We start from the raw sequence: 27,022 nt of genomic DNA, 5'->3' as shown, positions 1-27,022 counted from the left end.
CTGGCGGGGGCGTAGGGGTGGAGGACCGCGCGAGGGGCGGCGAGCGCGGCCCCCACCTGCCCAGCAGCCCTGCGCGGTTGCTAAGCTCTCCAAGGCCTTAGAGAGACGCGATCTGCGCGAACCTCATCGGTTACTATGGTAACTCTGCGCCCCAGCCTCTCGCGCGCGACGGCTGAGGAAGGCGCAGCCAATCAGAAGCTGCAGGCGTTCTCGGGGACCCACTCCCACCCCCCGACGTGTGGGCAGGGGTCAGGAGGTGCGGGGAGGAGGCACAGCGTGGGCCGCGGAGACCCGGCACTCACTACAGGCCCGATGCAGCTGCGGGGCCGCGCAGGGCCAGTTCCGGAGTGCCCGCGCCAGTGCGGGGTCCCCTCCCTCCCAGAAGGGGCGTCACCGGCAAGAACCGGGCCTTCACGTGGGTTGCAGAACCTTGCCGGGGGATCCCGGGCTGCAGTCCCTGCGGCCACGTTCCGGGTTGGTGTGTTGGAGACGAGGTCGAGCAAGCAGGTCCCTCAAAATGGCTCACACGGGGAATCTGGGGGCTGGTGTTCCTTCTGCGGGATCCCCAGGAGGCGCTGTCCAGCCATCCCCAGTCGAATGCCCTGGGGTCCCTCCAGAGACCTCTAAGTTCAGGGCAGGCTGATTGGGTAACGGCCCTGCCCAGGCTCATGGAGGGCCCTACGTGACAGCCTCCGGAGTATCCCAGAGAGCCAGGACTCGAACTTTTAGAAGGGGGCAGATGTGTGTTTGCGCCAACATGCGCGCCCGCAGGTGTCAGTGCCTGGAGAGGGTCTGGGTGCAAATGGGTTTATTCCGTGCATACGTAAACCCATGTGGCTGAGTGAAGGTGGGTGTGTTGGGGGTGGGGTGGGTACAAACGGACAGTCCCATCCAGGGATGTCTAAGGAGTCGCCCCCCAAGAGCTTGTCTACCTTCTTCTCTCTCACGACTTCCGTAACCTCCCTCCCCCCCATCTCCTGCCCCCCCGGGTCCCCCCCCCCCCCCTTGCGGGCAGGACTTCTCCAAACTGAGGCAATGTGAGAATCTAGAAATACGTACATGGGAACGTTGAGCTCAAAACCCCAGAGTTTGTGGGGCTCGAAGTTTCGGGGCCTGGGTCCTTACGTGGGCACATCTGGGAGGGTGGCCCTGTGAACAGACCCCTCTCCCGGGTCCAGCTCCGCATCTGTGAGCCTCCAGCCCAACCCAGGTGCGCGCGAGGGAGGTCGCGGCGGTGCCGCGCAAAGCCCTGCACGGCCGCGAGGTGGCGCCATAGCTGCAGCAGCGCGTGCCGGCCCGGGCCGCTCCAGATAAGAGTGTGCGGAAAGCGCGGCGGGGCTGAGACGCGACCAGGACGCGGGGAGGACGGACCAGCAGGACAGACCGACCGGGGGCCCGGCGGGCGGAGGGCAGCGCAGCGCAGCCACGTCCCCCCCTGGATCCGCCGGCAGCCGGGCGCGGGGCTTCCGACATGCCCCCCAGGTGGGTCCTGAGGCTCGGGACCGGGAGGGACAGGGGACCCGGACAGCCCGGTCCTTACGCGCTGGCCGCCTCGGGCGCATCCTCCGGCGCGGGCGCCCCAACGCGGCTGGCGTTCAGGACTCCGGGTGTCGTCCCCTAGAGGACTCAGGACCGCCGGGCCGCTGCTCAGCGCCGGGTTCACGGCGGGGTCAGCGGCCCGGGGTCGGCTCTGCCCGCACATGGGCCGGAGAGGCGAAGGGAAGGGAAGGGGAGCTGGCGGGCGGGGCTGGCAGGGGCGCTGCCCTGGCACAGCTCGGCGCCTGGCAGCGGGGCGGGTGGGGCGCCGGCTAGGAGCTGCCACCGCCACGGGGAGGGAAGCCGGGTCGCGTTGCGGCCGCAGGTAACGGGCCGCGAGGCCCTGCGGGCCAGGCCGGGAACAGGGTGGGCGGGCGGACGAGCCGGCAGGGGACCTCAGGGCTCGGCTCAGGCTCCAGGGCCGCCTGGCTGCCGAAAATTGGGGGCCGAGAGGAAAAGCTGGGAGTCGAGTGCCTGGGGCTGGCGCGCTTCTCCCCGGCCTGTCTGAAGTTGGGAAACTTTTCCCCAAGTTTGGGGCGGCGGAGTTCCCGTTGCAGAGGGGCCCGAAGGGAGCTGGGGCGGGAGGCGCCGGGGCCCGCGAATGCAGAGCTGAGGCCGACGGCCGGGGCCGGGACGCGGGTGGGGCGCAGGCCGGGGTCAGGGCCGCAGCCGGCTGTGCGCTGTGCCCGCCCGGGGCGCTGCCCCCTCCCTCCCCTGGGAGCTGCGTGGCTCCCCCCTCCCCCCCACCTGCTTCCTGCCTCAGCCTCCTGCCCCGATATAACGCCCTCCCCGCGCCAGGGCCGGCCTTCGTGCTCTGCCCGCCACGGCAGCCTCTGCCTCCGCTCCCCGCGCCGCGGCCGCGCCTCGGCCCCATCTGAGGGCCTGACAGCCCCCGGGCAGGGCGGCGCCACGGCGGGCACCGCGCTCCCCTCCACTGGATCACTTCCCCCAGCTGGGGCAACTTCTCCCGAGGCGGGAGGCGCTTTGTTGTTGTTGTTTTTTTTGTTTTTGTTTTTGTTTTTTTACTCGGCTCCCTTATATCCCAATCGGGCAAACTTCTGGGCCCTGAATGACTTTTCCTGAAGCGGACATTTTCCTCAAATCCGGTAACTGTCTCCGAAGGGGTCACTTCCCCCAAACAGTTTTCTCCTCGGAAGTCCCCAGAGCCCAGCCTGTGTGCCCAGTGGCACCCGGGCCTGGGCCGTGCAGGCCGCCCTGGCCTCCTCTCCAGCAGCCACGCTCGGACGCCCTTCTTCTGGGTCCAGGCCCCCGGCCCAGGCTTGCACACCCGGAGGCCGCCGCCGCCCCGCTGCCAGTGCCCAGGCCGCGGTGTTCGATGCCCCTGCCTGGCTGAGGGCAAGGGGGAAGGGGAAGTTGGGGGGGGCGGGGGAGAAGCGCCCAGCTGGATAGAGGCGGCCAGGGCTGGGTGAGGCGCTGACCCGGCTGCTGTGTATCCCTGCAGGAGAGTGTGCTGGGCAGACGATGCTGGACACGATGGAGGCGCCGGGCCACTCGAGGCAGCTGCTGCTGCAGCTCAACAACCAGCGCACCAAGGGCTTCTTGTGCGACGTGATCATCGTGGTGCAGAACGCCCTCTTCCGCGCGCACAAGAACGTGCTGGCGGCCAGCAGCGCCTACCTCAAGTCCCTGGTGGTGCATGACAACCTGCTCAACCTGGACCATGACATGGTGAGCCCGGCCGTGTTCCGCCTGGTGCTGGACTTCATCTACACCGGCCGCCTGGCTGATGGCGCAGAGGCGGCGGCGGCCGCGGCCGTGGCTCCGGGGGCCGAGCCGAGCCTGGGCGCCGTGCTGGCCGCCGCCAGCTACCTGCAGATCCCCGACCTCGTGGCGCTGTGCAAGAAGCGCCTCAAGCGCCACGGCAAGTACTGCCACCTGCGGGGCGGCGGCGGCGGCGGCGGCGGCTACGCTCCCTACGGGAGGCCTGGCCGGGGCCTTCGGGCCGCCACGCCCGTCATCCAGGCCTGCTACTCGTCCCCGGCCGGGCCCCCGCCGCCGCCCACCGGCGAGCCGTCCGCGGGCCCCGAGGCCGCGGTGAACACGCACTGCGCGGAGCTGTACGCCTCGGGCCCCGGCCCGGCCTCCGCACTCTGCGCCCCGGAGCGCCGCTGCTCCCCGCTCTGCGGCCTGGACCTGTCCAAGAAAAGCCCGCCGGGCTCCGCGCCTCCCGAGCGGCCGACGGGCGAGCGCGAACTGCCCCCGCGCCCAGACAGCCCTCCCAGTGCCGGCCCCGCAGCCTACAAGGAGCCCCCGCTCCCCCTGCCGCCGCTGCCGCCGCTGCCTTTCCAGAAGCTGGAGGAGGCCGTACCGCCTCCGGACCCGTTCCGTGGCGGCGGCGGCGGCGGCGGCAGCCCGGGACCCGAGCCCCCGGGCCGCCCCGACGGGCCCAGCCTCCTCTACCGCTGGATGAAGCACGAGCCAGGCCTGGGCAGTTACGGCGACGAGCTGGGCCGGGAGCGCGGCTCCCCCAGCGAGCGCTGCGAGGAGCGCGGCGGGGACCCGGCCGCCTCGCCCGGGGTGCCCGCTCTAGGCCTGGCGCCGCCGCGCTACCACGGCGGCCTGGACGGGCCAGGCGCGGGCGGCGACGGCGACGACTATAAAAGCAGCAGCGAGGAGACGGGCAGCAGCGAGGACCCCAGCCCGCCCGGCGGCCACCTCGAGGGCTACCCATGCCCGCACCTGGCTTACGGCGAGCCCGAGAGCTTCGGTGACAACCTGTACGTGTGCATCCCGTGCGGCAAGGGCTTCCCCAGCTCGGAGCAGCTGAATGCGCACGTGGAAGCTCACGTGGAGGAGGAGGAGGCGCTGTACGGCAGGGCCGAGGCGGCTGAGGTAGCTGCGGGGGCCGCCGGCTTGGGGCCCCCTTTTGGAGGCAGTGGGGACAAGGTCGCTGGGGCTCCGGGCGGCCTGGGCGAGCTGCTGCGGCCGTACCGCTGCGCGTCGTGCGACAAGAGCTACAAGGACCCGGCCACGCTGCGACAGCACGAGAAGACGCACTGGCTGACCCGACCCTATCCTTGCACCATCTGCGGGAAGAAGTTCACGCAGCGCGGGACCATGACGCGCCACATGCGCAGCCACCTGGGCCTCAAGCCCTTCGCGTGCGACGCGTGCGGCATGCGCTTCACGCGCCAGTACCGCCTCACCGAGCACATGCGCATCCACTCGGGCGAGAAGCCCTACGAGTGCCAGGTGTGCGGCGGCAAGTTCGCCCAGCAACGCAACCTCATCAGCCACATGAAGATGCACGCCGTGGGTGGCGCGGCAGGCGCAGCCGGAGCGCTGGCCGGCCTGGGGGGGTTGCCCGGCGTCCCCGGCCCCGACGGCAAGGGCAAGCTCGACTTCCCCGAGGGTGTCTTTGCTGTGGCCCGCCTCACGGCTGAACAGCTGAGCCTGAAGCAGCAGGACAAGGCAACGGCGGCCGAACTGCTGGCGCAGACCACGCACTTCCTGCACGACCCCAAGGTGGCGCTCGAGAGCCTCTACCCGCTGGCCAAGTTCACCGCCGAGCTGGGCCTCAGCCCGGACAAGGCGGCCGAGGTGCTGAGCCAGGGAGCGCACCTGGCCGCCGGACCCGACGGCCGGACCATCGACCGTTTTTCCCCCACCTAGAGCGCCTCTTGCCGGCCCGCCCCCCTCCCCGAGCCCCCCCTCCCCCCGCCGGGGAACGACGGCGGCCGCCGCGAGCAGGCACACCGCGCCCGGACGACTGTAGCAGCCCCGGCAGCGTCGCCGCACTGGCGGCGGCCCCACCTGGCCTCACTGCTTTGTGCCTTAGCCCGGGGGTGGGGGTGAGGGTGAAACCCCGGGACGGGGGTGGGATGGGGGAAGGGAGATTTATATTTTTGATACCAGCTTTGACCAAAGGAGACCCCCGGCCCTTCTCCGCCTCTTCCTGTGGTTCGTTGGCCCCCTCCCCCCCCCGGCTCCGTGCTGCTCTTGGAGGGAGGGGTGTCACTGTTGGGGCGCTCCCAGCCCTACCTCCGGCCCTTGCGACCACACCCATTCTCACTGTGAATCTCCCCGCTGGGGTCGGAGCGTCGGGCAGAGTTGGGGAGCGGGGAGGGGACTGAGCCGGCCGGAGGGCCCCCCGCCCCCCGCTCCCGCCCGCCCCGGGACTGATAATGTGAAGTTCCTCATTTTGCACAAGTGGCACTAGCCCCAGGGCCAACCCTTCCCTCCCTCTGGAGTCAGAGGGCTGAGGCAGCCCTGGCCTACCGGTCTCCCACTCCCGCGGTGTCCTCCCCATCCCTACCTTCCCTGGGGCCCCGGACCATATTTATTGCATGCGCCCCGGGCGGCCCCCCACCCCGAGCCCAGGCTGGGCTGGGCTGGAACGTGGTCTCTTTAGCTCCCTCCTCCCCGTTTGTATATTTCCTACCTTGTACACAGGCTCTTCCAGAGCCGCTTCCATTTTCTATACTCGAAACCAAACAGCAATAAAGCAGTAACCAAGGACCCTGGACCCCGCTACTCTCTTCTGCCCTGTACAAGGAACTGGGTGGGTGGAGGGGCCAGACATGGCTCCCTCATACAAGTGCAGAGAGAGGCTTGGACCTTCTTCCCTCCCCAGCCCCAGAGACAGATGGGCAAAGAGGTCAGGCATGTTCATAACTAAAAATTTATTAAGGAAACAAAACCAGTGCTGCAAATGGGACAGAAAGGAGAGATGGGTCTCCCACCCACCCAGTCATTGGCCTTCATCCAGGGGAGAGGATCTCAAAGAAGAGACTGGGACCCTGTACCCCAAAGAGCCAGTCTTCTGAGGCCCTTGGGGGACTCATACCCCCAAACCACTGGTGGCTCTCCTGTACAGTACCCCCTCCTCCTGGTATAATCTTGGGCCTCAGGGAGGGTAGCCCTTTCTCCCATCCTCTAGGAAGCCTGTACAGTCCAGAAGGGGAGCTCTGGGGGATTCCCTCTCTGGTTCCATCAAAATTGACTCCTGGCTCCTCCTCAAAGTCCTGTCTTCCTCCAAGTTCCTTTCATCCCTGTCCCCGGGTTGGGAGAACCCATTCCCAGTAGGAAGCCCCTCAAGGGAGGCTCTGGACACAGGTGCCAGCTAAAGAGGCAACAAAAACCTCACAGGCCAAAAGGCCCCTGTGTCAAGTTCTTCTAGGGCAAAGCTAGAAACAGTGTACACTCCAGGCTAGGCGATGCCCCTCTCAGGCACTGGCCCACCCTACCCTCAGGCTGGTCTGCAGGAGCCTGGAAGTTTCTCAGAGCACAAGGGGTCTGAGAAAGAGGGTCAGGGCAGGAAAGCTTTATTAGGTTCCTGGCACAGAGAAGGAAGAGGTTCACCAGAGGAGGTACCAGAGGAGGACGATTCAGATTGGGAATCCCCATGGCAAGGACCTGAGGTGAAGAATTTGAAGGGATTGGGGAGGTAAGAGGGACCAACTAGAAAGGGAAGGAGGCCAAGGAGATGGTTCAGGAAGGAGAGAGGGAAGAGAGAGGAGCGGGGAACTGAGAAGAGTGTGAAGAAATTTCGTGAATTGGGAACTAGAGCAAAAGGAAGGCCAATGAGGGAGAGGAGAAGGCAAATGCCACCCAGGAAGCAGGAGTCTGAAGCCAGATGTCCCTTCCCTCTAGACCCATGACCATCCAAGGGGGAACGAGGGGCAAAGTGTAATGGACCCAGAATGAGAAGGACAGGGAGAAGAGCAGCAGGATGGATGTGTGTTTGGCGTAGGGGGTAGAAAAGGTGGGGCCTAGGGCTGCTGTTCGGGACATGGTGTCCAGAAGCCAACTGGGATCCATCAGGGAATCCAGGCCTCAGACACACCCTGCACATTCTCTTCATGGCATGACCAAAGCCTCTTGGGACACATTCATGAGAAGCACAGGGGTTCTGAAGATCATTTCACCTGCACCTGATGGAAATGCAACCCCCTGCCCTGTCTCCAGCTGAGAAAGTGGCCGAGTCCCTGGGCTGAGAAGGCCTTCCGCGAGCCCTTGAACTAGACAGGGGGAGGGAGAAAGGCTGAGTTCGTGGGCGGCCTATCTGGCTCACCCACCTGCTGTCACTGCAGCCAGCCACCGCCCTGCTAAATCTTGGCAGCCCAGGAGGGTCCCAGCAGCTTCCGCCCGACCCTCAGGAGGGGCTCTGTGAGGAGCAGCTCCCCCACAGCACGGCCACAGCGTGGGTTGGAAGAGGATGGTTTATTGTCTGGGTGGATTGGTGGCTCAGGCATGTGGGCATCGCCGGTGCTACACTGGGCGCCTGGTGGCCTCTCAGGAACGGTTCCATGACGGGGGGGGGGCCCCGGTGCGGCCCCCTCAGCCCACCTGGGCCCACGCGAGGAAGGCCGGGATGTCTCGCACAGGCACGTTCCTCGTCAGTGCCTTCACGCGCAGGTTGCGGTCATCTGTCAAGAGCACCACCTCCCGCAGCAGCCGGATCGGCTCCTCTGTAGACGTAAGAGAGCAGAGGGACTTCACTGAGGGCAGGGGACAGAGGCACGGGCTACCTCTCCTCCTTCCGAGGGGAATGTGGCCCGGGAGGGGTCAGCGCCAGCCATTTCTTGGCCTTTCTACAAGTCTTTCCCTCACGTACTCAGCGAGGGTACCCCTCCCCTACTGGCTTAGAGAGGACCGTGCTGGGCCAGCCCGTGCTGGGCCAGGGCTGGCCTTCTGCTTCAGACCCCCGCCTCCAGCCCGGGATGGAGCTGCCTCGTGTCCAGAGACCTGCCCAAGCCACTAAGCCTCCACAGACCCCTCTCCTGGGACGCTGAACTGAAGGGAGTAGAGGAAGCCCCTTTCCTTCTGCTCCTTCGGACTGCATGGCTGGTCCTGGGCTCACAGGTACTCCTCTCTTCCTACACATCCTCTCCCTCCGAGGCTAGGAGGTCAATGCTTTAGGTATCAAGAGGTAGAAAGCTCAAGATGGAATCCAAAGTGAATCTAGGCTCCCAGAGGTGAGGAGAGGGGTTAGTTCAAGGGAGCTCTGAGGAGAGGAGGGCAAGGGTCCCTGGCAGGGCCGTGCCAAGGTGGCCCTGAGTGAGAGCCAAATGATTTCCTCTATTACATGAAAGTAAGCGATGTAAATGGTGAGAACCTCTAACAATACAGAAGAGGACAAAGGAAAGGAAAAGCCAAAGCCATCCTCCTAGTTTCTCCCTTCGTGTGTCTCTGTCTTGTTCCCCAGGGCTAGATCTATGCGTGCTTCTGGATTTTTTAATGCACATGTGCAAGTATATATCCTTGTTACATAAGCTTTTTTTCCAACAACATTACAATCATACTAGCCGTATTTACTTTATTCAAATTTTATATATCTTCAAGCTCTTTCTATATCGGCACCAGCAGCCTTTGTTCTTTTTAGATGACCTCTTAGCAAGATGTCTTCCACTACTTCTCCTAATTCCCTAACCTTTTAATGTACTGGGGAGAATTTAAGCCAGGGCCAAGTCCCCACACAAGTGACATCCCCAGCCCTGGTCAGGCCGCTCAGTGGCAGGCCCACCCCTCAGTCCAGGGCTGGGTATTTCCTGACGGAGGTCCGGCAGACAGTGAGGCACAGGAAATGTCCTGCGGGGCTTACTGACTGCGGGGGGCTGGCGGGGCTGGGCAATTGCAAATGTCCAGGTCTGGACCTGAGCAGTTTCAGGATTGCCAGCTCCAGGCAGGGAGGCTGAGAACTGGCTGTCAGCCTGGGAGGAGTTTGGGGGAAGAGGGAGGGAGAGGCTCGTGAGGCTGACGCTGGTGGGAGAAGGGGCCAGGCGGAAGGAGAAGGGGTGGGAGGTGAGGGCTGTGGTGGGCAGACGGTGGGCAGATGCGGAGAGGGAGGCCACATGAGAAGAGAGGATGCTCTCAGTCGGCTCCACGGCCTGGGCCTGGCCCCTCAGGCGTGGGTGGTGCCGGGCTGTGCTTTCTGAGCTTCCCAGCTGGCTGCTCGACGCAGCCCCGCCACTCCTGTCCTGGGGCTCAGAACAAGAGAGTCCCAGGCCTTAGGATAGTCGACTAAGGCCCGGCATTGCTGGCAGGGGTCTGCAGGGGTTTCTGTGGATACTTTCAGACATTTTTAACAATAAACATCCTCTGTTTTGACACTGGTAACTTCACTTTGTTAGAAACCAGAGACTGTCATCTTGTCAGGCCCCATCCGCCATAATCCACATGATTTTAAAATTCAACATCGTTTACACATAAACATTTAGTGACGGTTTCTCTGTGTATCTGACAAGTTAATCTGCTAAGAATTCACACTGACAAATGGGGTTTGATTACACTAGCCGTTGCTGATGTAATTGTGATAGGGGCAGTCCCCAGGATGGCAATGGGTTCCTGCAGGCTGTTTGGGGTGAAGTGGGGGGGTGGGGAGACTAGTAAGGCCAAAGCCAAAATATGTCTCTGCTAAGAAAGAAACAGCTCTGAGGCTGGGTGGGGCCGTAGCAGTATCTGAACCATACTTCCCAACAAGGCCTTCTGCAATGCCACCTACCTCTCCCTCAGAAGGTGCCCCTCTAGGAAGCTGCCTGGGAGCAGAGCCCACGCTCCTCTGTTTGGCTCAGCCAGGGCTCCTTTCTACCACTTCACTGCTCCAGGTCTGTCCCTGAGGGACAGAACATGCAAGCCAGGTGGCAGGACCCCTCTGAAGAACAGCACTTCTGGGCTCATTCTCAGCCCCTGGTGCAGTGAAACGGGTGGCGGGAGCAGCAGGAGAGAAGACCATCTCCTGACCAGCCTGGAAGCCAGGGCGAGGAAACTGAGCAGCAGGGAAGAGAGCTGGGCAACAACCACCAGAAGAAAATGACAAGATGTAGTCACCTATACACAGACAAAAACCAAGCCCACATCTGTAGATGACATGGAGCGAGGACGTCCTAGGAAGAAATGTCAGACTCCTGGGAGCCGGGAGCAGAAAATACCTGAGCCTTGCTGACTCTGAGGGGCTGTGCAGGAAAACATTCTGGATTGAGGATGAGGTGCTGAAGCACCTGGAAGAGTCCCAGGGTGGGCCTTTGGCTCAAAGATGGGACGACTGGCCACCAAAAAGGCCTTGAAAATTGGGCTGAGGGCTCAGTCCTCAAGCTGTCAACTGCCCCCAAAGTGCCACAGCATATGACACAGAGACAGGAAGAAAAGGCCCACTACTCGCTGGGGAAGAACCTCCACTACCGGCCAGATAGAGGGTAAACATTCAGGGATGAACTGAGAGGCTGAGCATGGCCAAGAAAAGGGAGGTGGGCCCTAGGGACCAGTGGGGACTGCCCTCTCAGAGCTGCAGAGGGCTGGGTTCAGGAGACCATGGCCAGAATAAGCTGCACTGAATCATAAAGACATTCTTGCTGTCAGAAGACTCACGGAGGACCCAAGAAAGGAAACGGATGCATGCCGAGCGGGAAAGCTCACTGCCTAGAGCCTGGCTTTCAGGGCTAGGTCCACCCCTAGTTGGCCCAGGGTCCACCTGGGAGTGGGGGAGCTGTGACAGTGAGGTGGGATTTCCAGAAGGCTGGCCTCAGACTTGCATCCAACTCCCCAGCCCCTTCCTAGGGAAAGGCTGAGGATGGGAAGGTGGGGGTGGGGGGGTGGGGGGGATGGATGAGCCTGAGGCAGAGGCAAAGCTGTACCTTTGTTGGTGGGCATGAAGTCCTTAGCCTTGTCTTTGCAGTAGTGGAGGCAACAGGAGAGGATCAGGTCATCGTTGTTACCCTGGAGGAAAAAAGTGTGAGAAGTGCCGCTGGGCAGGAGGGGGCGCCATTCGGAGGCACAGGTATACTCTTGCGTCTGGGGTCCTGGGGAGGATCACATCCCAGAGTCCCTCCCATACATGTTCTGGTCCTGCTTGGTGGGGTGCGACTGTGACAAGAGTGATCTAGGGTACAAAGAACTGCCCCTCCTGGGCCTGGGTGGTGGCCGCCCCCGCTCAGCTGCCTGGGCAGCCTGAGGTGCCTGAGCTCCTGGAGACCCTGTTCTGAGGCTGGCTATGGGCTCTCCCTTTCTGCCGCAGGTCTTACCAGTTGGCCAGTGATGTCTTCACTGCGGAAGGCGATGGATTCGAGTTCATTGCCACGGCTGGTCAGGGCCCGTAGGCAAGAGTCCCGACTCTCAAATCGCCGCTCGAGGAACTCAATGGACTTCCGGGCCTTTTCCTGCACCACACGGGCATAGCCCCCAGCCCGGTGGTCTGTCTCCTGCCCCTTGGCCAGGCCGTCCAGTTCATTGATCACTGATGAGACACAGTCCCACAAGGTATCATCAGCCTCAGCAACCAGCAATGATGTATGCCTTTACCTTAGGCTCACTTTCCCAGCCAGCCCCTTCCCAGACCACAGACTCCATCTTGCCCCAGAGGAGTCTTCCAATGACACTAGAGGAACTTAGGGGGCAAGAAGTGTCCCAGACTTTCCACAGAGCTCTATCTTCCTCCCTCTTCCCCTGGGCCCCACCCTCCTCCTAGAAGGAACCTACAGGGATTTTCTGGAGCTGCTGTATTCAGAGGAAGAAACCTGGCCCTTCTACTATCACATTCCTCAGTTACAGGATTAAATTGAAAGGGCCTCTCAGGAGAGACAAGGGTAGCCACTAAAGGACAAGAGGCACTTCCCCTCATCAGTCTGGATCCCCAACCACAGCAGTTCACAAGGAGCAAAGTTCTATGTCCCATCCCCTGGTAGCGTGCAGGGAGGTCACCAAGTGGGAAGCAACAGTCACAGCCTTACTTGCAAGGACCCTGGTATCCTTCAAACCATGCCCTTGGCACATCTACTCCTCTGATACTGCGTGTGTGTGTGTGTGTGTGTGTGTGTCTGCCTATGTGTCTGGGACACGGCTTCATTTTCTGGTGAAGATTCTTTCCAAAATTCCAGCCAAAAGCCTGAGGTCAAGTGGGAAATATGCACTCCTTGGGGGCTCCGGGAGAGTTTGGGGTCTGAGGCCTCTCCTCAGTGCAGTGATTCATGGCTCGGGGAGTCGGCATGAGCATGCTGTTCCATGGTGAGCCTGGCACTCACTGTCTGGGTATTCAGAGACGCTTTCTGGAAAGGGCCCATGTGGGAACACACACACACTCACACACACTCACACACACACACACACTCCATGCTTTCAGCAACCTGAGGCTGCTGCATGTCCACACAATGTATGGTTGAGGCTGGGAAGTAGTGGTGGATGGGTGTATGGTACAGCAAACAGAACATCAAACACGAAAAACTGGTATTCCATCCCAAAATCTCCTTTCCTGCTTCCAAACTAAACAGGCTTCAAAGGGGAAGCTTGTTTGTGCTTCTGCACCAGGCGGGGCTTCTTGATGCTAGGGTCAGGCCTAAGGAGCAGGAGCAGGTTAAAGAGCACAAGAAACAAGCAGGGAAGGCTGTCGGCTTAACCCTTTGTGCTCTGGACACAGAGTGGGAATGCACGGTGGGAGCCTCGCTGAACAGGAGTCTCCTGCAAAGACCCTGAGAGTCGAGGGCCCCGCCCCCCCAAGGTGCAAAGAGGCTGGCCTGTCTTCTACGGACAGCTGTCATTTCCCAGCACGGGGGGGGGTGGGGTGGGGGGGTGGGATGGGGTTGGGGGGAAGGCGGGGAGGAATCTATTTATTCTACCTGTGTCCTTTCCTGGGGGTTTGCGCATGTATTTGCTCCCTCCCCACCAGATCTGGCTTTCCCTATTAAACCACAATCTATCGAGGCCAAGGGCTTGCAGTTCCACCTTTCCCTGGATCCCCCAGGAATAGGGAGGCTGGGCACACAGTAGGGGCACAATCAGTGCTGGGGACCAAGAACCTTGCTAGCTTGGGATGGTGTCTGAGGCCCCTTCCCAGTCTTAGGGAACTCCTTCGACGTCAGCAACCTCTCTCAGTTATACCATTTCCTGACCATTAGCAAAAGCGACCACTTACTCTCTTTCCCCTAAAAATCTCCTGGGGTAGGAAAGCACGGGGACAGGCTATCCTGGTAGCTACCCTACCCAGGATGCAGTGAGGGAAGAGGGGAAGCTGGAACAACCTGACAGTCTTGCTGCTCTACTTCTGAAGAACAGAAAGCCTTTCCTTAGGTCCAGAGGCCTGGGTTTAAGAGGTTCTGGCCAGGCCACATGGGGAGGGGGAAGGAAGACAGGGAGGGTGGAGGCGGGACGAGGGCTGCTTCAGTGCCAACATTCTCAGGTGGTGCTAACGTGTTTCCCACAACCCCCCAGGGTTCTATAGCCTCTGCAGGGGCGGATGTTTCCTGCCCTTTGTTTCCACCCTCATCTGGCACTAAGACACTTGGGACTAGAAGGGGAGGCCCAATGGAACATCTTGGCATGGATGTCAGAGGTGGCTTGGCAGGCAGACTGCCAGTCTGGCAGCTTTTCCAGAGGACAAGGATCCCGAACTTGCGCCAAGTGGCTGCTGAGAAGGGGACACTGAAAAGCCAATCACCTCCTAGACCCTCTCTCCCTCCACAGGATAGCCATCAGCTATATTAGTTGTATCAATTATATTAGGAGCCCAGAGCCCAAAGCCCATCCTCAGGCTGACCCACCGCAGAGCTCCAAGAACTAAGACAGTGCCTAGACAGTCCCTTGGAGACAGCCCAGCTGGGCTCTTCTGGCCTGAGGGTGGAAGCAAGCTAGCTGGGTCCTGAGATGCTGACCCTGCACCAGCATCAGTGACCAGACAGTGGTAAGGGCCCAAGTGGCAGGAATCCATAGGCATAAGCCAAGGGCTTGCTCTGGAGGGTTTCCGTCAGCCTGGCCTTAGGGTGACACTGGCCAGAAGAATGCTACCTCGAACCAACAGAATGATCATGAAAAGCTACAAGACAATCAGACCAAAGGCATCTAACCACTTCAAAATCCTCCCAGCCTCCCTGCCAGACCACCCAGCAGCACTGCCGTTATCTGCCAGGGCTGAGTGTTTACCAATAACGGGAACCAGCTTTGCTGTTTTACTGCAAGCTTTATAAGGATAAAAACAAGGGCTGGGCTCATGCAGCCTCGGGTTGCTGGGACACAGGAGTCCATTTGCTCAAGCAGTTTAAGCCATGGATCAGCCATAATAATTCGAACTGCTCTGATTATTAAACAATTTTCCTTGCCCCACGCAGACCCTACTTGCCTGCAGATCCTGCCATACACACGTAGCGGGGCTCTCTGGCTGCTTGGCCCCGGGGCCGTGGGGCGTGTGTGGGGAGGGGGCTGCAGCACGTGTGCAGGGCTGCTCTGGCCTGACTCACCGATGAGGGGTACCACCAGGATGTACCTCCTGCTCTCCAGCAGCCGTGCCAGACTGGCCAGGTGGTCAATGAAGCCGTTGGTGTCTGGTACAAGGAACAAGGGTCTGATCTCGAGCTCCATCTGCCTCATCTGACTCTGGTCCTCCAGGACAGCCTACAGGGACACAGAACGGTGAGTGAGCCAGAGTGAGTAGGCAAGCGGGTGGATGAGCCAGGGCCCTGACTTCACAGTGTGTCAGCATCCTGCCCCCTGAAACTCTTCCCCCTCCAGAGGGACAGCCAGCCCCTGCCAGGCCCCAGGGACCCCCCGACCAAAGGGCTGGGCAAAGTACTGCAATAAAAATCAACATGGACTAAATGGCCTGAGGAATGGGGTGTGACTAAAATCCTGCCTAGGACAGAGAGGACCCTGATGGTATTAAAAATAACAGGTTTCTGAAAGTAAGACCCTGGGACAAAAGTCAACAAGGGAGAGTCAGTTTCCTTGGATATGAAAGTGGTTTTGCACACATTATCTAGACAGCAAAGACAGGGGTATGGCTTAGTGCAAACACTTTATACATGTATCATTTATTTCAGTTTACTTGACTGTGTAGTTAGATTAAAAAAAAAAAGAAAAGGTTACAAGGCTATACAAAAACAGTGATGCTGACAACGAATTATTAACACCACAGCAGCAGGAGTCCATGAGGTTTGATGGATTTGGACCCAACTCACATGCTTGCAAAGAGCAACACCCAGGCTGATGAGAACCGCCACCACCTACCCTCCAGCAGTGTTTCCTAAACGTGAGTCTTTGTGTTCTACTTGTGCTCCTTTGCCGCAGTTCTGTACAATCTATACCATCAGTTACTTGATGTTTTTCATTAAATGGACTTTAAGCCAACTCACTTTTTTTGGCTTAGCCACCTCTTAAGCAACGATAACCACGGTATCAAGTTTACTCGTGCAAGCTATCCTTCCATTAAAAAAAAAAAAAAAGCAGCCAAAGTGTCCTGTGCATCCCTGAAAAAGCATGCGACACAGCCCCAGTGAGTGGTCTGCACACCACACCTTGACAAGCACGTGGCCGAGGCCCTGTCTGTCTGATGGGTGTTCACCTCCTTCAGGGCAGCTCCATGCACATCTGTGAAAGCCCGACTTTCCCAAGTCTGACAGAGCCCTGAGTGCCAGAGGCCCTCTGATATAGGCTCTGGGCACGTCGGTCACTACAGAACACGGTCGCTGTTGTGCTGCTTCCTCTTGTGGGGACCACAGCCAAGAAGCAGAATGATCTGCTGGCATCTGCCCAGTGTGCTCCCCGTGCACAGGGCAGGAGGAGGGCACCAGCACAAACCTGGCACCCCCCTCATAATCTGCCACACACCAACTTGTAAGGACAGAGACACAGGCTCAGGGCAGGGGAGAAGATGTGCGTGCCAACTGAGACGGGTCCCACAGTGCCGGGCCGGCCACTAACAGTCAGTGAGGGAGGCGCTCCGGTTTCGCTGGCAAAGACAGTAAAACTGAAAGGGCATACCTCCGAATGCTGGGGGTGGCTTCTCTGTGACCTACTGGGGACCTCTTCCTATGACTAAGTCGCCGCTGCCACTGCCACCACAGCTGGTGGAAGGCACAGGCCACAGGCCCCTGGCAGGCATGAGAAATGCAGCCGAGAGGCCCATTCTGCGCAGTCTTCCTACTGCTCTCACCTCATCAGGGGAAAGTACCCCTGCTGCTGGCCATCTTCCCGGGGGACTCGGTCACAGTCCCTCCCCGTGGGGCTGCCAGCTACAGAATGACACGCATTCCACTCAACTCGGCTTGGGGCGTTTTTAAAACAATTTATTTTTTCTTAAGACATAACTGACATATAACCTTGTTCAGCAGCTCGGGCATTCCGTAAGGACAGGGCCTCTGCCCTTTCTCCTCACAGGGGAGCAGCAGCCTTCCTCTTGCTCACTGCCCCCGGCCTTGCTGGTCTCTACGCAGCTTTTCCACTGCCAGCAACATTTTTCTTAGTATCATAGGCACCCAAATCTTTGTCTCTCTGGGTGAGAAGGAACACAACAGACAGGGACACAGGCTGCGAGAGGGCAGGGGCTCAGGGTCCTAAGTGAGCACTAGATCTCTGCCTCCGCCCCACTGCGACTCTTCACATCTTTGTTTTCCTGCCTCCAGAAATGATAGCCCAGCTCTGGTTTGACTCTAAAGAGGAAATGGCTGCATGAACAAGAATGAGCTCCTCGGACCTTGTACCATCCCACCTTGAGAGAGGTGGCCAAGGGAGGCTGGGGGCTGATAGCCCGCCTGTGTGTTCTGCGGGCAGGGTGGCGGGGGGGAGAAGCACCTAGGAGCAGGGCACAGGGAAGCTCTAACCATCTGAGTTCTCTGAGCTATGGTTCAGGGCCAGAAAGGTGAACAAAGGCCACAGCCTCTTAGGGAGGTGGCAGCCTCGTTGGTTCCCCAGGGGTGGGGTGGGGTCAAGCTGTATGAGGGTGGTTGGAGCTGTGCTGCCATTATCCGGTCCCAGGGACGCCCGCAGACAACTTCCCTTAACCTGGCTCTGCCTAGTGAGTCACCACACAACTGCTTCCTGTTCCCCACATGCCCTCATGAGTCTCAGGAGATTACATGAAGCTGTTCCCCCTTCTCCTGGGGTACCTGTGGGCCTGGGGGGGGTGGGTGTCATACCTGGGTCATGAGACTGGCCCAGTCCCCTTCAAAAGAATGGCAGACCAAGGAGGGATCGGAAGTCCGCAGGCCCTCTTCTGTGGGTGTCTGTGTTTCCGGCCCTCTCTGAGTGGCGCTGTGTGTGTATGTGTGTGTGTGTGCGCGCGCACACGCGCGTATTTAGCATTTGCCCTCCCAACTTTTCCAGATTTTACCCGTCAGATTCCTGGCAGCTGTGCACGGCGCCTGTGCCGGCCGTCACGTCCCATTCCGATCTCTGGGTCGCACGGTGAGAGAAGGACACAGGATGCGCAGGGAGTGAAAAAGTGATGTCGGTGGGGAGAGTGCCAAGTCCCTACTCACAGCCATGGGACGCTTGCGGAGACGGGGGAAGCAAGCCGCTGTGGAGTTCAGAGGCCGGTAGTGAGATTTATTTTTGTTTGTATGAGTAAAAAGCTGCAGAAGCCTCTGGTGGGGGTAAGGGGGGGGGCTCCATTGGAATGCTGTGATTCAGACAGACTGGCCCTGGCCTGGAGTCAAGTGTGCTGACCCGGAAGGAGAGTTCCACAGGAACCCTCCTTGCTGCAGCTAAGACTGGGCCACAGTGGTCCTTGGAGAATGAACTGAGAACCCAAAGAAAGCATGGATGCTTTGAATCAGATCAGTGGGAATAAGGACCAAGTTGTCATCAAGTGTGCAAGGAAAAAAGAACTCAATTCTGTTTCGGGAAGGTGCTAAGTAACCAACTTTCTCTGAAGTATGAGAGCATCCTTGAGCAAGCTGGTGAGAAACTGGGAAGAGATAATCCACAATAACATCTAATGAGGAAGCTGACAGGCTTGGGAGAAGGGCTCTTTCACAGGTTAAGTTCCTTCTAGACAGTGGAGATGATCTGAGGATGCTGACCCACTAAAAATTGAGACACCGAGAATTACAAATAAAAAGTAACACAAGTAGGGTGCCTGGGTGGCTCAGATGGTTGAGCGTCTGCCTTCAGCTCAGGTCATGATCCCAGGACCCTGGAATCATGACCTGAACCGAAGGCAGACGCTTAACGACTGAGCCACCCAGGCGCCCCTGAATAAATAAAATCTTAAAAAAAAAAAAAAGGTAACACAATTAGCTCACACAGGAGCTGTGGAACTTGAAGAACCCATATCATGAAGCTGAGCCACATCAAGAGAAGGCCTTCTTAGGTCTTCCTTCTGCTCAGGGCTCCACAGGGAGCGGGGCTGCTTCCTCCTCTCTCTTGGCTGATGGAGTCATTTATCCCTGGGCCTCTCTGGCCACAGCCATGTCTTCACCAGAAATGAGAAGTTCTGTACCACAGCAAACTTCTGTGCTCACTCTGCATGGGAAAGTATCTAGGAAAATGCCTGAGCCACATATCAGTAACTTCACAGGTGTCACTTTTCTTTCCTCCTGCCCAGCTCCATGGGTCACCTTCTATAGATGCGGGGGGTGGGGGGAGACTTCTGGGGAAACCACTTGTGGGCAAAGTGGGAGATGGGGAGGGGTGACAGAGAGGACTACTGATTTCTGTAGGACTCATGATACTGTTTTTTTTTTCTTTAATGACATAGGTTTTTGTTTTTTTAAACGAAAAATGGAAATGAAATAAAAAAAATAGGAAGAGTTGGTGAGATAACCACCAAAAGTACAGACAGGCAGTTCCTTCTCGAGCCACAGAACGCAAAGGGAGCAGATGTTGCACATGCTACAGAGAGCAGGCAACGCCGTCTGCCACCCTTGGGACGGCACGGTAGACCTCTGCATTTAGTAGGGTGGGCGCTCATGGGAAACTTTCTGCTTAGGATCCCTCCTCTGGATTTTCAGTCAGTAACACAGACCTTAATGTATGTATACTGGCTTTCTTTTTAAAAGTTACAATTAGGATGACTTGCTTGCTACTTATCATTTTATGAGGACTGATTTTATTTTTAAACTAGGCTGTAAGGAGAATGGCCTTCTTTCCTTGTAGTTTCTTTGATAATACCTAGCATAGGGTTTGATATATTGTAGGAGCTCAATGAACTCAAATCACAGAATCTCAGAGTTGGAGGACATTTTCAAGACAATCTGATTGGGACGCCTGGGTGGCTCAGTTGGTTAAGCGTCTGCCTTCAGCTCAGGTCATGATCCCAGGGTCCTGGGATGGAGTCCCACATCGGGGCTCCTTGCTCAGCAGGGAGCCTGCTTCTCCCTCTCCTTCTGCCTTCCGCTCCCCCTGCTTGTGCTCTCTCTCTCTCTGACAAATAAAATCTTAAAAAAAAAAAAGAGGGCGCCTGGGTGGCTCAGTTGGTTAAGCGACTGCCTTCGGCTCAGGTCATGATCCTGGAGTCCCAGGATCAAGTCCCGCATCAGGCTCCCTGCTCAGCAGGGAGTCTGCTTCTCCCTCTGACCCTCCCCTCTCTCATGCTCTATCTCATTCCCTCTCTCAAATAAATAAATAAAATCTTTAAAAAAAAAAAAGATAATCTGATTGAATTTTATCTGCTCACTCTTACTGTGAGAATGCCCAAGAAGTGTACCCTTTCCTGATGGAGAGGGAGTGGCAGGGCTAGCATGACACCTCCGAGCTTGCTCTAAGCAGTGCTAGCCTTAGGGTGGTCCAGCCAACAGCCTAACCATTCTGTAGGAGGACAGGACCTTGTGGATGCTGCTGGGGCAAACTGGAGGCCCAGCACCATAGTTTGCAGAGAAGCTGGAATGGGCTCTGGAACCGCAAGAGCAGGGCAGGCGGCTGCCCAGCTCTGCAGGCTGATGTGCTTTCCCGCCCCGGCGTGAACGTGCCCCTGGCCTGGTAGTGCACCGGCTCCCACCCTGCCTCCGACAGCTAGGAGCCAGGGCTGAGTGTCTGCCTTCCGCTAGCTTCCATACAGGTGTGGGGGGCTCTGTGTGTGCCCCATTGTTCCACAGCACCACCCTCCCCCAGCTGGGTGGCAGTGTGAATGGGTTGCAGCTATATTTAGAGTGAAACTCCTGGGGCCACCACAAAGGAGTGACTGCATCTTCAGGAGGGTGGGTGGGCGGGAAGGGGACAGGGGAGCCAAGCTATTTTCAGAACACATGTCACTGCTGGCTACAGAGCAAGACTGTGGCCATAATGCCGAGGGAAACAATAGCTGTGGCCAGAGGAAGAGCCTGTTATGTTTCAGGTGGGATGTTTGCAACTGCTCAGGAAACCCGACCCCGCCCGACAGCAGCACAAATCACAGCAAAGCCTCGTGGAGGCAGAGGGAGGTGGGGGATTCACAGGGCCAAGATGAGGTGCCAAGAAGCCACGCCTCATGCCTAGAGGCGGATTTTCAGTGACTGCTTTGCCCGAGGGGCCTGATTAGGACTGAGACACCTCTGACCAATTTCCCAGACAAACCAGGTACCCTGCGCTCTGGTCTCTGGACAGCCCCCAAGAATGGCAATGGGAATGAAAATGACTCGGTCAGAAAGCATCGAGGTGGGCAGAACCGACCTAATACCAAGAGGTGTCTCAGATAACAGGCAAAGCCTGGGCTGAGCCAGGGAGTGTGGCCTCAAAGCCCCAGGTGGGCGGACTTGGCCCCCCAGTACTCAGGGACTTGCCTGGGTGCCGTGGCTCCAGCTGCACAGGCCTGAGAGCTGCCCACACCCCTATTCTGACCTCCATTCGGCCCCACTCACCAGCCCCTGTGCACCGCCGGAAGCAGGGAGGGACAGGCTGCGGATGGAGGCCAGGTCTCGCCTCCCCCAACCCACAGATGAGCTTGGGCCCAGGGGCCTAGGTGGGAGAAGGGAAGTGGGGGTGTGGCCACAGCCCCAGATCTCAGTTGGACTTTATAGTCATCATGGGGGCCAGGAGGATTTTTTTCAACTCCATCTTCATATCCCCTTCCCCAAACATGTAAAAGGCGCCGGGAGCTGGGGACTTGCCTTACACCTCTCGGTTAACACCCCTGGAGACTGATGGAGTTCAGAGCAGTGTAATTTACAGCCCATCTCTCCAATCTTAATTCACCCAATGCTCCTCTCTTCCTTATTGTATTAGTGTGACCCAGGTACCTGCCAACAATAATGGCCTCTCCAGCTAGGAGCCTCTCCCCCACTCCCAGGACAATTTATACCTTTTCCTTGGGATTTTCCCCCCTTAAATTAAACAAAAAGAGGAAAAATAAGAAAAGGTTAACATGGGTTTGGAGTGCTGCAGCCCCGTGGTTCTGGGCAGGGAGCCAATGGCCCGAGGGCACACACATGTGTGTGCTCTCCCAGAAGGGCCTTCACCGGCCCTGTTTTACAGCCACCTCGGCACAGACTCCAGGGTTCACGCATATGGCCAGACAGATGTGTCTGGCTTACGTTCAAGGCTGGAAAATGAAGAATTATGGAAGTGAAGGGCCCCGGGCATTAAAAGGGGGGGGGGAGGAAGGGGGGAATTTTTCCTCTGCTGAGAAATCCTCCTGTGGCTGTGAGGCTGGAGGAAGAAGGCTGACAGGAGGCAGGGCCGCCAGCAGTGGTACATGTGGGGCCTGTTCTTAAAGGGGCCACAGCAACCTCAAGCCCCAGCTGGCCTGAGCAGCCAGCTCTGAAGGAGGTGACAGGGACAACAAGCTTCCCGAGCAGGGGCGGCCACCGGCACCGGACATCAAGTCTCATACAAGACCTCCTGGTTGCAAGGTACTGCTTGCTGCTGGAGAGGCCAAGCTGAGCACGGTGCTCTCGACAAGGCCATGCCCCCATGGCACTCGCTCCCACGGCATCCTGTACTCCCCTATGGCAACCATGCACGCTCGCACCTCAAATCGCTGGCTCATCCATTCACTGTACACTCTGTACATCCTGGCCTGGGACTTCTTTGGTTCACTCCTGTGGCCCCTGACCACCAGCCTCGCAGATGCTCATCACCACTTATTAAACTGAAGACACGGTACTTGCTTCTAAGGAGTTCACAGTACCAGCGGGGGGGTGGGGGTGGGGGCGGAGGCGGGGAACAAGTCCAGAAATAACTGTAATATGAGACAAGATATAAGTATCACAAATGAAGTATAAATCAGTGCCACGGGAACACTGAGCAAAGAGAGATGAATTCCTCCTGAGGGTATCACGGAAGGCTTCACTGGGGAGAGAAGTTTCGTCTGAGGATTTGAAGGAAGAATAGAGTTTCAACAGGTAACAGGAAACGTGGAACAGAAAAAGGGCATCCTGGTCTGAGGGAACAGCATGAACCGAGACCTGAGAGTGGGGAAGGGTAGAGCACGTCAGAGGGCAGTGAGAGGAGAGGACAGTTAGAGTTGCCGTCCAGGTAGAAGGGCCTTACTGTCTGGACAAGCACTGTACACACACTTCCTGAGGTAGGTGCTGTCACCACTTTCATTTTATAGATGAGGAAACAGTTTTAGAGGAGTTAAATAATTTGCCCAATGTCATATAGCTAGTAAGGTTCACTGGGGATAGGAGAAGAGGCTGGAAAAAGACTGGGAACAGATGGGAAAACCTCCAATGCCATGGTAAGGAATTAGACTTTATCAGCGAAGCAAAGACCCTGACGATTTCCGAGCAGGGGAGTGGCTCTTCTGGGAAGAGAGTGATAAAAGCACTCGAGGTGCACCAGAGGGGCTGAGGTGGACAGGGTCCCGGTGTCACGCGACTCCAGGAGCTGCCATTCACAGACTACCAAGTGAACAGCACCCCTGGCGTTGTGCAGTGCACGGGCCTCGCCCGCTACAATCCAAGGCGGTAGGTACGTGGACCAGCACGGCAGTGGTGGCAACGGGAGCAAGTGAGAAGGAAATAAATGAGTGAACAGAGAGGGTCTGATAAGAAATCAGACACATGGGGTTAAAAGCCAGGGAGGAATTTTAAAAGGATTCTCTAGTTGCTACTGTCTATTCAGTCACTGAACAAATATTTGCTGAGTGCCAACTCTGCACACTGAGACTAACAGAAAGTAACAGAAAGGAAGGAGGGGACCAAGAAGAGAATGGTGGTGAGGAAGCCTAGGAGGGTGGTGTGGCCAACAGAGAGGGAGAAGACAAGGGCTCACTTGAGCTTCACTGCGGGTGGAGGGCCTGACGCTATAGAGACGCTAACTATGACAGGGATCGAGACCTGATAAAGACAGGTACTTGGGCACTTCTTTTTTTTTTTTAAAGATTTTATTTACTTATTTGAGAGAGAGCATAAGCGGGGGGAGGGGGGGAGCAGGCAGAGGGAGAGGGAGAAGCAGACTCCCCACAGAGCAGGGAGCCCGATGTAGGGCTCGATCCCAGGACCCTGGGATCATGACCTGAGCTGAAGGCAGACGCTTAATGACTGAGCCACCCAGGCGCCCCCACTTGGGGACTTCTGAAAGAACAGTTTCCATAACTGCTGGGTTGAGGGTCAAGACATGGAGGTGGTGAGTATAGATAGTACTTTGGGAAGACTGATGATGAGGAAGAAAAGAACCATAGGACAGGAAGAAAGACAGCTTGAGGATGAAGTTGCTTTGCAGGCCACAACAGAGGGTTCCGTATAGACCCCAGAAGGGCTGAGGAGGCCGCCACACCATGATGATGATCCGGCAGAGGTATCACAACACACTTGATTCCAGCTGGCAAGCGGACACGAATGTCTCAAGAACAATGGATCCCAACTGGTATTCATTCCCCTTCCCGGGGTAGAGTTCTGACTGGTGTTCAGACAAATTATCAGACCACAGTGACCATTTAAGGAGCACACACTGTGTGCCATTCATTGTGTTGAGTGCTGTACACACACTGGCTCCCGCAGGCCGTATAGCAATTCCAGGAGGTAGGCGCTATTACCACTTCCATTTTACAGATGGGGAAACAGGCTCTGAGAAGTTAAACAATGTGCCCAAAGTCACAAAGCCAGTAAGTGGTGGAGCCCAGAACAGGATCAGGTCTGTCTGACCGCAATGCACTAAGGCCTGCACCAAAGGCAGGGGCGGCTGAAGAGAGGATTGAAAACAAGACATTCCTAAAGAGTCCTGATGCTTCCCCAAGCTTACAGTCCTTGAAGGGAGGAGCATGACTGGCTCTTCCCTGTCTGCCCCGAGCTCTAGATAAGAGGAAGTGAGTTTCTAGTGCAAAAGGACAGACTTGGGAGAGCCATTAAAAAAAAAACTTGCTGCAAGGGCAGGTATGGGTCCACAGAGAGCTGATGGTGGAGGAACCTTGTATGGAGATGAAGCAGTTTCTCTCTGGGAGGGTCCACAGTGTCCTGTCTAGAGGGGCTCAGCCATTACACTGAAAATCCAGATAAGCAGACTGTGGCTATGACATTCTCTTCCCTGGTAAGAGGTGTCCTCTACAGAGCATCTATGACCTCTCCAGGAGTATCTGGATAAGGTTTAGGGGAACTCTGAAACCCCTGAAATTGTGAGGAAGATTGTGTATGTGTGGGTGTATATTCACAGATTATCACTGGGGAAGAAGCTTTCATCAGATTCTCTGAGAAGAACCTGCTTCTGCCTCGGAGTCCACGAGGAGGGAGACGCCCGGCACCACAAGTGCTACCAGGATTTGGTGATAGAGAAAGAAAATAGGTAGAACCAGTAAAGGACACTGAAAGACAGTGTCTTCCTGAGAGGGTCCTGTTCATCCCTACTCGCGACTCACACTCCCGTCGTGCACTATACAGCCACGACCCTGATAGGAACCACCCTCCCCAGGCAGGCCCCACCTGGATCTTTTCTTGGCGACGCTGCTGCTCGGCTATCTTCCTGGCCAGAGCCAGCTTCTTGGCACGAAGTTCCCTGATGTCATCCTCACCCCCGCTGCCTTCGGCCTCTGAATCTTCCTCAAAGTCTTCAATCACCACGTCCTCCTCCTTTGGGTGGTGGAGCGGGCCAGGGGAGAGAGGAAACTGTGAGCCCATGGCACTTACCAGACCCACCCTCCTGTACTTCCAGCACTCCCAGTTCCATGCTTTTTTGGATCTTCCTTTCAAAGGGCCCCAAGGTGTATACTTCCCTCAATTCAGGCAGAGAGGGAATAGAGAGAAGCTGCCACCTCTCCTTTCCCCACCAACTACTCCCTTTTGCACTCCAGGCTCTTTCCTCTTGGAGAGTCACAGGTCCACACCAGAAGTCACTCACACACACATATACTTCCATGCTTATACACACACTCACCAAATCAAGGTCTGAACCTATTTTCATTTTGTATCACCAAGGGGGAAAACAACAGAGAATGTTAAACCACTCAATTTAAATCTAATTCCTTCTAATGATCTGATAGAAATCAATTCTGGCCAAGAGCTGGGAGTTAGGCGTAGAAGCTCCCCTGCCCCCAGATGGCTGCAGGGAGCAGATGCTGTGGCTCAGCAGACCTTGCCCTGATTTCTTTTTAAGACCACAGCCTGGCGGTGTGGGGGCTACTGAGCCCCATTACAGGAATTCACATGACATGACCTTGCTCAGCTGCCCTCTCGGGGTCTGGGCAGACTAGGAGACGGCTGGCTGGCTAGCTTCAGGAGCCTCCTGCCAGGCTGGCGGAGCTTTCCCCTGGGATGGCCCTCCCCGCTTGCAGCTTCACTCTCAGAAGCCCCCACTCCCCGGGTGGTCCCAGGCTCCATTCCTCACTCTCTCACTTCTGACCTTGGTCAGCAGAGAACATGCAGCTGCCCAAGAGCATGTCCTCTGAGGGACAGGATTAGCATGGGTAACAGAGTGATTAGTAGGAGAAGATTCTTGTGCTTCTACCTGGTTGACGATAATGACACTGATTATGACAATAACAGCTACCATTTACTGAATGCTCACTACTGGCCAGATAACTGGGCTAAGTGTTTTTCACATATCAACTCATTTAATACTCATGATGGTCTTTGGAAACAGATGCTACTGTCATCCCTAATTTATAAATGAACACGCTGAGGTTTAGAGAGTTAAACAATTTGCTCAGGGATAACAGTTAAAAAGTGGCAGAGCAGTGAGCCTGATTCCAAAACACGTGCTCTTCGCAATAAGAGTGGGCAAGAAGCACAGGGCTGGGGTCTGGACTCTAGACAGCAAGGCCAGACCAGCCCCGAGTGGCTCAGCTTTGCCAGGCTTCTAATAGGCCCAGCTGGGATGTGTTGGGCGCAGTCTGCTCTCTCCTCTAACTGTCCATCTCAAGATGATATTCTGATGGATTCTCTTGGCTGGAAGTGGTTGGTAAAGTGTGTGGGTGGGTAGCTGATGCTCTGTCTTGGGAGCAGAATCTAGGGGGGTAGAAAGACAGGTGTTTTGGCAGCATCCCTAGGAATAGGACTCTCTTCTGCTCATGAAGAATGATATCTGAAGAAACAGAATCACCGCCCCCTTCTTCCTCCCCTACCTAGCTTCAGTGACTCAGTCTTGCAGTTTCGGGAGAGACGGGGGTCTCAGGATGTGGCTGGAACTGTCACTATCCCAGAAGTCTCAGGAGTCTGGGTCGCTGTCTACACTGACTGGGCATGTCACAACCCACAGGCTATGGTGTCACAGGATTCATTTCCAGGGGGCCCAGCACATGAGAAGGAGGAAGATTCTCTTTACACATTTACTTGTTCGTGGGGTTAACCTGAACTGGAGAGAGCGGGACAGGGTGGTGACCAGCCCATGGGGGAACACCGCCTCTGCCTGCTCTGACCAGGGATACACAGGGTTATCATGGGGCTTGGGGTGAGCTTGACTGAGGTCAAAAGGGGGTCAG

At 57.4% G+C, this 27,022-nt stretch overlaps 2 protein-coding genes across 5 annotated transcripts in view; one reads left to right on the top strand and one right to left on the bottom strand.

Annotated features, from left to right (window-relative positions):
* The first annotated feature begins 1,331 nt into the window (after positions 1-1,331).
* On the top strand, positions 1,332-5,334 carry HIC1 (HIC ZBTB transcriptional repressor 1). Of its 2 annotated transcripts, none has more exons than XM_021704258.2 (2): positions 1,332-1,482; positions 2,999-5,334. In XM_021704258.2, exon 2 carries the CDS (start codon positions 3,019-3,021, stop codon positions 5,167-5,169), a length of 2,151 nt encoding a protein of 716 aa, XP_021559933.1. In that variant the 5' UTR covers positions 1,332-1,482; positions 2,999-3,018; the 3' UTR covers positions 5,170-5,334. The 2 variants fall into 2 exon arrangements, with proteins under 2 accessions (XP_021559933.1, XP_044777586.1); XM_044921651.1 differs by lacking the exon at positions 1,332-1,482 and adding an exon at positions 2,606-2,642.
* An 824-nt stretch (positions 5,335-6,158) lies between these two features.
* The window catches only part of SMG6 (SMG6 nonsense mediated mRNA decay factor), a 233,067-nt gene continuing 212,203 nt past the window's right edge, over positions 6,159-27,022 (bottom strand). For all 3 annotated transcript variants that reach the window (XM_021704528.2, XM_044921737.1, XM_021704527.1), the window contains 5 exons: positions 25,029-25,175; positions 14,718-14,871; positions 11,517-11,728; positions 11,130-11,211; positions 6,159-7,967 (listed from right to left, as the gene is read on the bottom strand). In XM_021704528.2, the coding sequence (XP_021560203.1) occupies positions 7,837-7,967; positions 11,130-11,211; positions 11,517-11,728; positions 14,718-14,871; positions 25,029-25,175 (726 nt within the window). In that variant the 3' untranslated portion in view covers positions 6,159-7,836. The remainder of the gene's footprint in view (positions 7,968-11,129; positions 11,212-11,516; positions 11,729-14,717; positions 14,872-25,028; positions 25,176-27,022) is intronic.

The sequence above is a fragment of the Neomonachus schauinslandi genome, chromosome 15 (genome assembly GCF_002201575.2).
Source record: "Neomonachus schauinslandi chromosome 15, ASM220157v2, whole genome shotgun sequence".
Classification (NCBI taxonomy): Eukaryota; Metazoa; Chordata; class Mammalia; order Carnivora; family Phocidae; genus Neomonachus; species Neomonachus schauinslandi.
Note: the sequence above shows the minus strand (reverse complement) of the source record. Positions and strands in the feature narration are given on the sequence as shown.